General features: G+C 46.8%; 1 protein-coding gene across 1 annotated transcript in view; it reads right to left on the reverse strand.

The window, feature by feature from the left end:
* FNTB (farnesyltransferase, CAAX box, subunit beta) overlaps positions 1 to 15,354 on the reverse strand; it is an 85,012-nt gene that overhangs the window by 47,337 nt on the left and 22,321 nt on the right. The window contains exons 3-4 of the mRNA XM_060004395.1: positions 4,977 to 5,049; positions 2,700 to 2,791 (exon numbers count right to left, since the gene is read on the reverse strand). Of these exons, the coding sequence (XP_059860378.1) occupies positions 2,700 to 2,791; positions 4,977 to 5,049 (165 nt within the window). The remainder of the gene's footprint in view (positions 1 to 2,699; positions 2,792 to 4,976; positions 5,050 to 15,354) is intronic.

Raw genomic sequence — 15,354 nt, forward strand, 5'->3', positions numbered from 1 at the left:
CCATGGTGCACTAACCCCCTGCAGGCTGTGTTCACGCTGCTAACCCCAGTCCTCTCCCTGGGATCTAAGCACCGAAGCCCGAGCCTCAGCTCCCAGCCCATGCCCATCCCGGCGGGTGAGCAGACAAGCCTCTCGGGCTGGTGAGTGCCGGTCGGCACCAATCCTCTGTGCGGGAATCTCTCCGCTTTGCCCTCCGCACCCCTGTTGCTGTGCTCTTCTCCGCGGCTCCGAAGCTTTCCCCCTCTGCCACCCGCAGTCTCCGCCCGTGAAGGGACTTCCTAGTGTGTGGAAACCTTTCCTCCTTCACAGCTCCCTCCCACTGGTGCCGGTCCCATCCCTATCCTTTTGTCTCTGTTTATTCTTTTTTCTTTTGCCCTACCCAGGTACGTGGGGACTTTCTTGCCTTTTGGGAGGTCTGAGGTCTTCTGCCAGCGTTCAGTAGGTGTTCTGTAGGAGTTGTTCCACGTGTAGATGTATTTCTGGTGTATCTGTGGGGAGGAAGGTGATCTCCACGTCTTACTCTTCCGCCATCTTCCTCTCCTCTCCTCCAAATCAGCTTTTTAGTTTTAAAACATTCTTTTAATTACAAAACAATAGTTTCATTGTAGAAATTTTAGAAAATGCAAATCAGCTTAAAAAAGAAAAGAAAAAAAATCACCTTCAACCCCACCATCTGCACAAATAACTACTACCATATGTGTATATATCCTTGTTTTTTTCTATGCATAGAACCACCTTTATTTTTAACCTATAAAAAATGAATCTTTATCTTTTCTCATTTAAATATCTTTCTGTATACATACATTTTTATATACAGATATACACACATATATATATGTAAATTTTTAATTGAGGTATAATTGACATGTAACATTATATTAGGTTCAGATGATTTGACATTATGATTTGATATCTGTATATACTGGGAAATGATCACCACAATAAGTCTATTTAACACCTGTTAACTTTTAAATTTTTACGTGGCTGCATAGTATTTCATTGTATGTATCATGACATAGATACTTTACCTAAACTTTACACTTATAGCATCCCTGACTGTTGATATTTAGGTTGTCTCCAATCGTTCAGTGTGAAAAGCCCTCTAAGGGGGTCCTCTCTTCCTATCTGATGTTGCCACAAAAGCTGCTCTGACACTTATTCCCTCAGAAAAGCCTTACATATAAAATACCAAGTATACAACCTGGACAAAACTCAGAATCGATGCTGACCCGAGTTTTTCCACGTCAGGAAGCCCCTTATCACCATCTTCCCACTTCAGACCGGTTTACGTTCATCTCTAGGGGGCATCCTTCCTGCTCCAAACCACTGCTCCTTTAGGGGGTATCTGTACTTCACTCACAAAATCCTCCCATGTCTTTTGTCTTCTGTCACATACGACTTTCCCATTCCCATTCCCCCAGCGTGCATCCTGATTGTGTATGTGGAGGACGGGGGGAACGTCCCAAACAATTCACAACCCCCAACTGGTATTTCAAAAACACACAGGCCTTTATTTTGACAATTAAATTCCTGTTACTGCAGAAACTGTGTCCAACTCTACATCCAGAGCTAGAAGCAACTAGGCTTGCAGCAGCTCTGTGATGTGGAAGACAATGCATATTTTTCCTCTCCCTCTGAAAGCATCATACACATCACAAGGGTTAATGGCCTAATTCTTTATTATCTTCCCTATCCACATTCATCACAAGACACCCTGCCCAGGAAGGCAAGAATGAGAGGTTATTGTTAAGACGGAATGAATGAGACAATGTGTGGCTCTGTTCTTCTGACCTGACAGTGTGACCCAGGCAGGGGGACTGCGGCCAGGGAGGGGTATGTGCTGGCCTCCACGCATCCCGGCACAGCTGCCCCTGTGTGCTGCGGGCAAACGAACCTGGCTCAGGGGCCTCCCTCTGACTCTCCTTCCGGAGCAGCAGCAGGAGAGATGAGGTCGAGGTGCTGCTGAGGGGATGCGATCTCTCTCAGTGAGAACTGGAGCATTAGATCCAATTCCTGGCGGCTCTCTGCTACCTCAGGTACCCCTCAGACTAGAGTGATGATCGGTTTCTTCTTTAAAATACAAACTATGAGCGTCTAAGGATGAGAAGTCACACTGAGGACACCATGTGCACCAGCACTTTGGGAAGAATCCTAGTTGCTTAGATCTTTAACCATAAATCAGAAGCTTAGGAAAACGATGTCATGACATTTGTACACCAAGACGGTAACACATCCACTGCCACCAAGAGCCATACTGTCCCTCCCAGGCATTGGTGAGGAGGGACTTCTATGGAGGTGTTTATGGAATCAAAGGCATTTTGATCCATTGGGTTGCCACGTGTTTCCCCACAGAAGCTATTCAATTGCATACTGTACTTTCTGGCAAAATCATATTTCTCCAGAGTTGATGATGAAGACTTTTCTCAAAGACCAGAGCAAGAGCCAAAAGAAAAGGCCACAGAAGAAACAGAATCCTTATCTTGGGAGTTCAAAGTCTTATTCTACCCATGAGCATACAATGGGCTTCTGAAGTGGAAGAGTTTCAGGAAGTTACTGGAGGTCAAGAGAAGGGCAACGGTTTCTTTGTAGTGCTCTGTGTTTTTCATTCAAAATAAATAAAACAGAAACAAAACAAAAAGAACCCCAAAGTCAAAATACAATTTCAGAGAACACCCCAGGTTCCCCAAAGCCAGACTCACTCTGTGGCCACCATCTGGGGAATGGGCTCATCTAGGAGTTCCAAGCTGTGCAGGATCCAGTAGCAGAGCCATGGGCGGCTGGCATCCAGACACTGCAAAAGGAACAGGGCAAAAAACACACCCCTTATTCAGAATCATTCCAAGACCCTGCTGAAAAGGCAGCAGGGTCTCCAACTGTTCAGTGTGAAAAGGGAGACATCTGTCTGCCTCCTGGCAGCCTGGCAAGGAGGAGGAGGACAACCTCTGAACAGTGAATGAAGGACACTTTGCCTGGTGGCTTTAGCCAGGAGCTGAAATGACCATATGTGAGAAAAGGACAATGGGACAAAGGAGTTTAACCTGAACCCAATGGGTCCTTCCCTGACAGACATCCAAAGAAGCCGAGCAGAGGACTTCTCACATGCCAGAAAGTTAAGTGCTACTATTTTCTCAGTGCAGACCCAAGAAGATACACAACCTCAGGATGGGATTACCTGGAGTAACTCATCCAGTAAGTATCTCCTCATGCCAAGCCCTGGGGGCACAGTAATGAGTAAAATTCAGTTCCTACTTTTAAGATACTTTGTTTAGGATGTGTGCGGTTTTCTGTAGAGGAAGAGGGCAATTAGAAAGACATGTAAGTACAAGTGTCTTTCTGAAACAAGGCAGAACAAAACTAATGCATACATATACCTGGATAAACGCTATAATGGGTACGTGAAAGAAACTGACTACCTCTGCCTGGGGAGCTGGGAAAGGTTTCCAAAGGTGACATGTGAGCAGGTCTTGATCCTAACTCAAGCCATAAATATTCAAGCATTCAAGGCTAGGCGGGCAGGCAGTATTACTGCCCCAGTTTTACAAATCCAAAGTGTATATATGAGATCCAGAGAGATGAACTTTTTCCAGATTACAGAGAGTAAACGTCAGAGATAAGACAAGACTGCCAGTTTCTAGACTCTCAGTCCAGTGCTCTTTCCATTGTCCCAAACTGCCCTCTTCATAAATGTGCACATAAATGTGCTAGCTCCCCACCTGGGGGTAGCTGGTGTGGTGACAGAAGACACTGCTATCGGTTCCAGTGCCAGCTTCTCCTCTCACTAGCTATGTGCCTTTGAGCAAATACTTAATCTTGCTATGCCTATTTCCTTATCTATGAAGAAATAAAGACTTACCTACCCCCTGGAGTAGCCGTGAGGATTAAATGAGACCATGAACGGCAAGCTTTTAGCGCACCCTTCAGTGAATTGTTAGCTGTCACCGCATTAATTGTATCAGGGTTGCCTGGACCCTAATCACTGAGGATTGAATACTGAAAGTCCACAGGCCAAACGTAACCCAGGGGTGCTTCCTGCTTGTTCCCTGTAGTGTTTTATTTGTTTAATTAGAATTGGTTGTAACATTTACGTGTTGAGAGATCCACAGAGAAATCTGAATTTCTGGCTTCATTTGGAAAAACAAGAAGAGATCTGGCAACCCTGGGTCTGCACTGCGGCTTGGCGGCAACTGGCAGGAACAGAGTAAAGGCGTGGGTCCTCTGCTTTGCCTCAGTTCCACCCCGCGCACCGTCCCCCAACCAAGCCCACGTCTCTCGTTTGTGCTACCTGCTTGGGTCTATAGGCCCAAATTCCTGCTGTAAATAATCAAATGTAGAACCCCCAAATAAAAGCAAATTCAAAGCAGAGCTGCTCTATGTAAAGCGGGGCAGGGAAACTGGCGGCCTCTGGTTCACATTCACCCTCTGGCTGCTACCACCCCTATTCCCAACACCCCTCCCCTCCACCTCCGCTGGCCTCCCCTGAGCCCCTCTCTGGACCCCTAGGGCTCTAAGGTATATTGATTTAAGATCCACTCCACGTTTGGGCATTTTTACAGTGTTAAACCGCAGGGACTTATATACTGGTCCTTTGGCCAGTAGAGAAATTAGAACAGCTTACAGGGCCAAGGGGTGGGGATGAACAGGTATCTAGACCACCTTTTAGCGGTCAAGGGGTGTCTAGAAGAACACCATGTGAACCCCCCTCAGCCACGATAGGGGTGAAAGCCCCACCCCATCTGGGGTCTCCACCAGCTCTAAGGGAGGACGAGACTAGAGATCGGGTTCTGTCCTTTCGGAAGTAGGAGTCCCGGCTCTGTGGGGCAGAGCTGCTGCAGACCCGGTTCTCACCAGAGCCACACGGGACGGTGAGTGACTCTATGACAGGGCAAGCCCATAGTGTCTTTTACATCCAAACAGTAAAAAAGGAGAAAGATCTGACTGATAATTTGATAGAGAAAGCTCCTGGGCAAGGTGTTTACCTCGTAGGCATCTGTCAGCTGTCGGAGGCCTCTCTTCAGATAATGGAAGTGCTTCTCCCTCTGCAAAATAAGCCTGGAAAGATAAAGAGCTTTGTAAACCTACTCTAACAGCCTCGGCTTCCCCCACTACAGAACACACGCACACACTCACTCACACCTTCTGGTCATCCCCCACTACAGAACACACGCACACACTCACTCACACCTTCTGGTCATCCCCCCACAGTCAATGAGCAGAAAACAGCAACTTCTTTAGCGCCCCGGGGCGGCTAAACCAGAGAAAAGAGGCCAGCCTCCGAACGTCCCTAACGTGTCTGGAAATGGCGCCGGCAAATGTTTGGGGCGGGGCTTCCCTGGTGGCGCAGTGGTAAAGAATCCGCCTTCCAATACAGGGGACACGGGTTCGAGCCCTGGTCGGGAGCTAGGATCCCACATGCCGCGGGGCAACTAAGCACGCGCGCCACAACTACGGAGCTCGCGCGCCTCAATGAGAGAGAGCCTGCGTGCTGCCAACTGTGGAGCCCACGCCCTCTGGACCCCAACAAAGAGCCCGTGCGCTGCAACAAAAGATCCTGCAGGCCTCAACGAAGATCCGGCGTGCCGCAACAAACACAGGCGCAGCCAAAAAATAAATTAATTAAATGTTAAAAAAATTAAAAAGCAGGGCCTCCCTGGTGGCGCAGTGGTTGAGAGTCTGCCTGCCGATGCAGGGGACACGGGTTCGTGTCCCGGTCCGGGAAGATCCCACATGCCGCGGAGCGGCTGGGCCCGTGAGCCATGGCCGCTGAGCCTGCGCGTCCGGAGCCTGTGCTCTGCAACGGGAGAGGCCACAACAGTGAGAGGCCCGCGTACCGCAAAAAAAATTAATAAATAAAAAATTCGTGCAGACAAAAAATAAATAAAATGTTAAAAACAAACTCTCCTTCGTGGCCGGTAGCTTTGGGCTAGAAATGCCACTGTGAGCACACTTAGCCAGGCGGTAACAAACCACCCAGAAAGTTCCTCCAGGGTCTAGCTGAGAACAGATACCTTGCGGCTCCCCATCCTGTAGGCAATTTAAATGTGAGCCTCGCCACGTCCCTGATTTGGTTAGCCACTGTCGTTCTGGTCATTTCTTCTGGGGTCACTTCTCTGAAGTCTGTGGTTTGTACCCTGCCTGCCCCTCACTCATCCATCTAGTATTCCCTCCCCGAAATTCCACCTCCCACGTGCTGACCCACAGCCCTGGCCTGAGGATCATGTCTGTATTCTGCAGCCAGTCGCTCTCCTCGGCCCTGATGTCAGCAACACTGGCTCTAAGATGGACTGTGCTGGCCATGGCCACCTGCACAGGCAGGCAGAGGACAGGGGCTGCACTTCTCGCTGGGTCTGACAGAAGGGGTCTGTGTGATTACGGAAGGAAGGAAAAAAGTAAAGAATTTAAGACATTCACTGTGCTTGCTGATTCCAGAAATAAAATGAAAGAAGAACCAGTCTCTTTCCTAGGTATTCAATTCAACAATTGTTTATTGAACTCCCACTGTACTGTGCTGAGAAGAAGTAGTCTTCACTTCAAAAAGTCTAATTCAGTACTGGAAATGAGATAAGGACATAAGCGGTTACAATATGAGGAAAACTGGGTAGGTGTCATAAAGGGAAAACAGATAAAATACTAGAAGCTCTAAAGGGTTTGGGGGAGGGCATCTCATTCAGAAAACAACGATCAGGGAAGGTTGTGTGAACAGGTGGAATTTGAGGTAGGGGCCCTGGAAGAAGGAGAATATTTTAACAGGCAGAGGAGGTGAGGAGTTGGTGGGAGGACAGTTTAGACAAGAAGGAACAAAAACAAAAGGAACCGACCAGGGCCGTCCAAAAGAACTTCCAGTGATGATGGAAGTGTCTTTGTCTGTGCTGTCCAATAGGTATCCACGAGCCACATGTGCATACTGAGCACTTGAAATGTGGCTAGTGTGACTGAGCAACTGAATTTTAAACTTTATTTAATTTTAATTAATTTACGTTTAAACAGGTACAAGTGGCTAACGGCTACTACACCATGCAGACAGGTATAAAGTGTGCAGAGGGAGTGCAGGCCGGGGATTTGGCCTGGCTATTAGGAATGAAAGAGGAATGGTCAAGAGGCCCTTTTTACAGGGATCTGGGATGCCAGCTGAGGAATTTAACTCAACTTAATACGCAAAGGGAATTTGCGACAACATGGATGGAATTTGAGGACATTATGCTACGTGAAATAAGTCAGATAGAAAAAGATAAATACTGGACAATCTCACTCATATGTGGCACTCCAGGGCTTCCACCAAAAAAACAAAAAACAAACAAAAGCCCTGAGCTTGTGGATACAGAAAACAGATTGGTGGTTGCCTGACGTGAGAAGTGAAGGGGGAGGGCAGTGAAATGGGTGAAGGGGGTCAAAAGGTACAAACCTCTAGTTATAAAATAAATAAGTCATGAAAATGTAATGTACAGCACAGTGACATGGTTAATAATACTGTACTGCATATTTAAAAGTAGCTAGGAGAGTGGGTCTCCAAAGTTCTCAACACAAGAAAAAGAATTTATAACTATATATGGTGCTGAATGTTAACTGGACTTACTGTGGTGACCATTTTGCAATACATACAAATATTGAATCATTGCGTTGCACACCTGAAATGAATATAATGTTATGTCAGTTATACCTCAATTTAAAAAAATAAGCAAAGGAAAACCCTGAGGGTTTTCAGCTGAGAAAAAATGACCAGAACTGTGCTTTAGAAAAATTATCTGACCACAGCAGGTATTCAATATGTGTTTACAAACTGTACTGATGAAAGCAGTAAGTGGGGAGAGAGATGAGGTGGGAAGACAGGGTAAGATGCTATTAAGAGTCAACCAGGTGGGAAGAACTTAGAGTTCTGAGGGCTCCACCTAGCACGGTGCCCAAGACAAGCTGACTGTGGACAGGTGGACTCTGAAGCACTGGAAGTGTATTCAGGTGCGGATGTCAGTCACATCGCTGGAAACACATGTGAGACTCTGGAGAGGGATCCAGGTGACACAGACGAACTGGGAATCATTTATCTGCAAGCAGGTGACAGGTGAAGCTGCAGGAGTAGAGGACAGAGCAGAGAGAAAAGTTTGAAGGCAGAACTGAGGGAAGACCCATCTTTAAGGGCTTGGAGGACCAGGAGCCAGAGGAGAGAAGTAAAGAGCAGTACACAAGCAGAGGAAGGACAAAGGCAGTGTCGCCTCACAGGCAGAGCAGGAGGAGAGAATTTCACGGAGGTTTTTTTTTTTGTTTTTCGGGGCACGAGCCCGTGTCCACTGCATCGGCAGGCGGACTCCCAACCACTGTGCCACCAGGGAAGCCCTCACGGAGGTTTTTAACAGCGGCAAACAGTGCAGTAACAGTGAGGAAAAAGAGGACAAACTACAAAGTGGCTGGTGACCTTCAAGAGAGTCAGGGAGTGAGGAGAGCAGATTCCAGATCATAAAGAAGAGATGGCCAGACTCAATTTCTCTTTCAAGGAGGTCCAGGGGTCAGGGCTCAGTGAGCACAGGGACAGGTGGGCTTTAAGCACTGGAGGTGTACTCAGCTGAGGGCATCAGGAGGAGAGGTGAGTCTGAAAATAATGAATGAGTCTACATTCTCAGAACAGAAACAATGGGAGAGTGTGAAATTCGACAAACAGAGGACTCTCAAGTGGGGAAGAGGGAAACCAAGGAAACGTGGGACGGCCTCATTTTTCTCAGGAATTAGGAGGCAAGACCTGGGAGAGTGTGCGTTGGCCATAATGGGGAATATGTTAGGAAATCTACACAAGATGAATGAAGGATGATAAACCGGCGTGAAGGCCCAGCTGAAGCTGAGGAGTATAAACTTTTGATGAAGCCATTCAGAAGGCACTGTTGTATGATTTTTTTTCTTGGCAATCTCGCTAGGACCCTTTAGCAGAAGCAGCGACAGGGGTACTGTGGTTAGGGCTCGTAAGACGGGAAGAGCAGAAAGGTAGAGGTGTGAGGGAGCAGAATAAGATCAGCGGACAGCTGACGAGAGCACACCGCGCGGCCTGGTCCCGGCTGGGCAGGCTGAGTGTGGCCAGCATAGGTGTGATGGACGAGAAAAACCAGGAGGGCGCAGGAGACCGTTAACAGGGCAGGCAGGGACCCACTCAAGAAGTGAGAGGAGGCTGAGAAACCCAATCCAGGTGAGGGCAAGCACAGAATTTGGAGGCAGAACCCCTGACTTCTAACTACGAAAGGATCAGGTCACAGAGGGGTTTCTACAGGTCAGTTCTTTCCAGTCTGAAAAACAGTCAGAGGAATTTGAATAGGCCAAATACCCTGGGATGCTAGGCCACAGAGGAGAGAAGGGAAAATACTCTGTTCCAATAACGAGAACACTTTCCACCTCATTTAAAATGTCGGGCAAGACAGCATTAAAGGTTTCTTGCGAATAAAATTTTGTGATCCTAAGTGTAATGCTGGGGAAAGGGACCAGGTACTGACTGGAATTCCCTGTTGGGTCTGCCTGCCTACTGCATACCCTATAACCCCGTGAAGGGAGCGCGCATCTAGCTTCAGCACCTGGGCCCAGCACAGAGCAGGCTCTCAACGTTTACTGTCTGAATGAACGAGAGAAAGAATAGAGGAATGGTAGCGTCAGTTTCTGTCTAGCCCAAAGAGACTTCTCCCTGGGTACGTGTCCTGTCAATTTAAAAGAATGACAAACCTCAAAGGGAAAGTTAAAATGCGAGCAAGCAGAGAGGACAAGGAGGGGTTGGTTAGATCGCAGATGGCATCCACTCTGGCTCAGGGGTGCTTCCCATCAGTCTCTCGTGTGGTCACACATGCCACACTGCAGGAGACCTGTCAGCCAGGGGTTAAACTTCCCTGGAGGACTTGGTATTTCTAGAGAGCTGAATTAAGCCACAAACAAATCCTTCCCCTTATTGTGGGGAAAAGGAAAAACCAACCCTGGAGAACGAACCCTTTCCCTTGTCTTCTCACTCCTCTCATTTGACAAGGGGCTTGTCCGTCCTAGGAAATGAAAGACCTCAGAGGCAAAGGCTTTTCTATGTGTAGGGAGGAAGAGACTCTGCTACTCCTCAGGATCCTGAACTGACGAGAAGCTATCTGAAGCCTCACCTGACCAGAAACATCTAACTGAAAGAAGCTTCAGGCACCTTTTCTGCAGCTCTGAGTTGGTCCCTAGAGGTGGGACCTGAGGCAGCCCAAAGGGGGCTCCCCAATAGCTCTCCTCCCACCCTGAACCTCACTCACAGATAGCCAGGCCCTGCGAGTCCTGCTAAGAGGGAACTAATGAATTCCTTTAGCTGGTTTCATCTGAAGACCAACTTTGGCCACAAGCAGGGGAAGAGAAATTTCTTTCAGTGGCTTTTTCCACAAGGGAAACTGTCCTTTCACTTTCATCAACTTAATCATAAACACACGTACACATGCATACAAGCACACACACAAAAATGCTAATATGTAAATGTTATTCTAAAATCTCGGGAAATGTTTCTTTGTTTATCTAGAGCTTCAAGGGCCACAATGCTGCTTGAATTTTAACTTCTTCTTTGAGGTTTATGATTCTTTTAAATTGAAGGGACATATATCCAGTTTCTTTTGGTCAGCCAGAGACTGTACTAAGAGCCTTACTGTTATGGACTAAATTGTGTCTCCCCCCCATCCCCAAATTTCATATGTTGAAGCCCTAACCCCCAGTGTGACTGCATTTGAAGATAGGACCTTTAAAGAGGTATTTAAGGTTAAATGGGACCTGGTGATCCTATAAAAAGAGTAAGTGACACTGGGGAGGAGTCCACACAGAGAAAAGGCCATGTGAACACACAGTGAGAAGGCGGTCTCTGCAAGCTAAGGAGAGAGACCTCAGGAGAAACCAACCCTGCCAGCACCCTGATCTTGGAATTCCAGCCTCCCAAACTGTGAGAAAACAAATTTCTGTTGTTTAAGCCACCTCATCAGTGGTATTTGATTATAGCAGCCCTAGCAAACTAATACTCTTACCATTCTTTTATTCTAAAGTCACCTCTAGATCTAAAACTCTTTTCTGTGTAGGCCGTTAGAAAAGAAAAGCTAGAGCTCTTTCCCTTTCCTTTCTGAATAATTCAGCCCCAAAGCCATTCAATCAGGTGGAGCAGAACAAGCCAGGCTCTGCCAGGAGTGGGGTGGCAGGGCACGCCGCAGGGCACGCCACAGGGCACGCTGCAGGGCACGCTGCAGTGCTCAACTGGCTGAGGAGGGCATCTGTGTGGCTGCGGAGAGAGGGTGGGAGATTGGGACACACAGGAATGACCAAATAAATGCATATATTTAGGATACTGGCAGCCTGGTTCCACTGCTGGAGAAGTATCTTAGAAATACTTGTGTACCGTGCAGTACAGTCCCATGCCCTCACCAAGCTCCAGTCACACTGCCTTGGGTGCACTCTGCTCTTTTCAGTCTCAGAGCTGTAGCTCATGTTTTCCCTCTGCCTGGAAAAGTCCCACCACCTCCTAAACTGGCCAATTCCTACTCACCCCCCAGGTCTCAGCCTAAGAGTCACTTTCTCTGAGAGGCCTCTGCTACAGACTTAATGTCTACATCCCTCCAAAACTCTTATGTTGAAATCCTAATCCCCAGTGTGATGGTATTAGGAGGTGGGGACCTCTCTGCATGGTGATTAGGTGGTCAGGGTAGAGTTCTCATGAAGGGATTAGTGCTCTTATAAAAGAGACCCCAGAGAGCTTCTTCCACCAGGTGAGAATACAGTGAGAAGATGCCATCTATGAACCAGAGGTACGGGTCCTCGCCAGACACCAGATCTGCTGGTGCCTTGATCTTGGACTTCCCAGGCTCCAGAACTGTGAGAAATAAACGTTAAGTCACCCAATCTACAGGAAGTTGCTACAGCAGCCCAAATAGACTGAGACACCTTCCCTAATTTACATCCAACCTAATTTACACCCTCCCTGTTACTCTCTCTCGGAGCGCCACGTTCCCTTCTTAAGACAGTTACCTCCGGGCTTCCCTGGTGGCGCAGTGGTTGAGAATCCGCCTGCCAATGCAGAGGACACGGGTTTGAGCCCTGGTCCGGGAAGATCCCACATGCCGCAGAGCAACTAAGCCCATGCGCCACAACTACTGAGCCTGAGCTCTAGAGCCCGCGAGCCACAACTACTGAAGCCCGCGCACCTAGAGCCCGTGTTCCACAACAGAAGTCACCGCAGTGAGAAGCCCGTGCACTGCAACGAAGAGTAGCCCCCGCTCGCGGCAACTAGGGAGAAGCAACGAAGACCCAACGCAGCCAAAAATAAATAAATAAAAGAAATTTATATTAAAAAAAAAAGAGAGACAGTCACCCCCTTGGTAACTATGTTCTTTGAATTCACTGGTTTAATAACTACCTTCCCCATGAGACTGAGAGCCCAGCAGGAGCAGGACCTGGGTCAGCCTTGCTCACCCTGTTCCCAGAGCCCAGCAGTGCCTGAGCCCCTAGATACCGTTGCCAAATGGGTGAAGGAATGAATGACTTTAAATGAACACAGCAAACTGAATGACAGCAAACACACTCCCTCCCCCTAAACGTGGACCATCCCTGAGACTCATGCCTTTGTTTGTGACAGATGAGAGATCAGGGAATCAGTCCATTGTTGGCTGCTGGGAGGGCTTTAAACCCACTAAAGCCAGGGGCTTCTCCAGTCAAAAAGTAAGCCTCTGGCACATAAGCAGTAAGTCACTTGAGAGAGGGTGGGAGGGAAGATGAACTTACTTGTATGAACCTTGGAAAGAACAACAGTGTGAAGGACCATATCTTTCAACTGCTCAGGATTTGGAAAATGCTAAAGTATCATCACATAGCGAAATGGCAGAAAACATGGAAGCTGAGCAGGTGCCCGTATGAAAACTGCTTTGAGAGCTTAACTCAGAGCATTCTGGCTTCAGAGCAACTGCCAACACTTAACCTTTAGTGCTCTATTAGCATTATCAATATTTCCCCCTCACAAGGAGCACCAGGCTACTTTTTCCCAAGAAAAAAACAATTTGTTTGTTTGTTTTTTGGCCACGCTGCACAGCTTGAGGGATCTCAGTTCCCAGACCAGGAACTGAACCTGGGTTACGGCAGCGAAAGCCCAGAATCCTAACCACTAGGTCACCAGGGAACTCCCCGACAATTTAAAAATTTCATGTGAGTGTGTGTGTGTGTGTGTGTGTGGTTTATGCATTTCAGGTGTCTTACTAAAGCTAATATAATACATGGAAAAGGGGAAATTCATAAGCATGTGAAACTGTGAGAATGACTAACCACAGGGAAAGAAAAATTAACTTTTATGGGAAAGCAGGATACGGATAAACAGAACTGTTCAAAGCATGGTCCAAAAGCTCCTTGGGAGGGACCCCCTCACTCCAGGAGAGAATGCATGTTTCACAGTCTGAGAGTGAGGAAGATCATTTCTGGGATGAGGAATAAACTGTAGAATGTAACAACATTCAGCTTCAGCCTTGAACTTCAGCCCAATCTTCTATTTGGCAGTGGCTCTGAAAGGCTGAATAGATGGATGCCTCGCTCAGCACCATTGCTGGCATCCCCGGACCTGGGCGTGGTCAGTGATCCTGGGAGTGTGTGTGATTCTGCCACATCGGATCAGCAGCATGACCTCAGAAACACAGACGAGCCATGTCACCTAGATTAATTGCTCTAGCTGAATATTCACTTCAGCTAACAAGGAAGTTTCGTTCCTGCAATACAATACTAGACTTTTAAAATTTGACTACTAAAATATTAAATATTGTAATTGTGATAGTAATTTAAAATGCTGATAAATTTTCATATTTATTCTTAAACCCCAGAAGTTCATTCTATGGTGAAGATGTTTGGCTCCAGCCTCATGTTGATAAGTTGATTTACATTCTCAGCCATCTGGCCACAGTGTGTAATATCTCTAATATTAATTAGCAGGCCGCGACATAAGATGCTAATTAGCATCCTTTAAAACACTCATTTTCATAGGCAACAATGACAAAATGGGAAATGTCAGATTCCTGACATAAACCCAGAGCCCTGGTATATTCTATTTCCACAAAGGATACAAACCCACCAGAAACATTTTTGTTTTCCACCCACACCTGACCTAAGACCTATGAATCAGGGGATTTTACTCCTTTACTGTCCTCTACCACCACTCCCAAAACACAGCTTCTTCCCAGATTGTAACCTCCTATTCTCCGTCCCATCTCAGTAAGAATAAAAGGAAAGTCCAAGGGCTCTATTCTGATGGTGGGTGAAAAAGGAATGTCAAATGATCAAAGGTCCCTTTGGAAATACAGAGGATATGTGTCCACAGAGCTGGTGACAGGGCACAGTGACTCAGAGCACAATCAGGTGAGTCATCGTGATGCAACTCTAACCACAAACCCCTCCTGAAGCCACCATGCCCCTCACCATCACCAAGTCCTACCACCTCTGGGGAAACAGCCTGTACTGGGCAGAGAGCTCTTTCTCCCCGAGCTGTTTACACAAATGGTGTCGTTTGCTAAGCTCCAACTGTGGCTCACGACAAAAGCAATAATTCATTGATTGAGGTCTGGGCTACGAGTTAAAGTAGAAATTTAGGTTAGCAGTTTGGAAGAAGACTCCTCTGGTTAGTTGATGCTTTCCTTTTCTGCTCTAGGGAAGAAAGATGAAGAGAACTCTTCCACCTGTCTTTCCATTTTTCCAACTGTTTTCTGCCTTGGCTAATCAGAATATTTTAACTAAATTTCTTCTCATGGAAATAAGGGCAAAATGGAATGGTGGCAAAAAAAGACACCAAGTTAACTCAGGCTAGAAATATTTGTAATGGTCCAGTAAGCAGAAGTACCCAGAGACTGACTTGCCAGGAGTTAGTGTGTTAGGAGGCCTCAGGAAATTGGGAGACATGATAAAGGAGGTCAGGCTGGACCTCAGACCCTTCAGCTTCCCATCCAGAGAGAATCAGCCAGCGGCCCAACTAGACTACGTCCAGAGACTGTCAAGGAAAAGTGCTATAACATTAAGATAAAACAATGACCAAACACAATTTGGACTACTGATCAGGAAAGATAACACAGGACAGTTTCAGAGAAGCAATCTGTGATTAGAAGAGAAATGCTAATAAATGAAATAACCTTATGAAATTCTAGTGTGATACATTACAAAATTGGGGGAAAAAAGAGAAAATGAAGGTTCAAATTAATAAGTTTCTGCTTATAATCCTCCTTTTGGAATTTCTGACATCAAAGAGCTCAGAAGGCTTCAACTTACTAAGCACCAAGGAAAACAAAAGGCATTTTATTTCTCACTTGAAATGTCGCCCTTGGGAATCTGCTGCACAATCACCAGTAAAGGCCAGGCTGGGAGAAGCTCAAACTTCTC

This window comes from Delphinus delphis, chromosome 2, assembly GCF_949987515.2.
Source record: "Delphinus delphis chromosome 2, mDelDel1.2, whole genome shotgun sequence".
Taxonomy (NCBI): domain Eukaryota; kingdom Metazoa; phylum Chordata; class Mammalia; order Artiodactyla; family Delphinidae; genus Delphinus; species Delphinus delphis.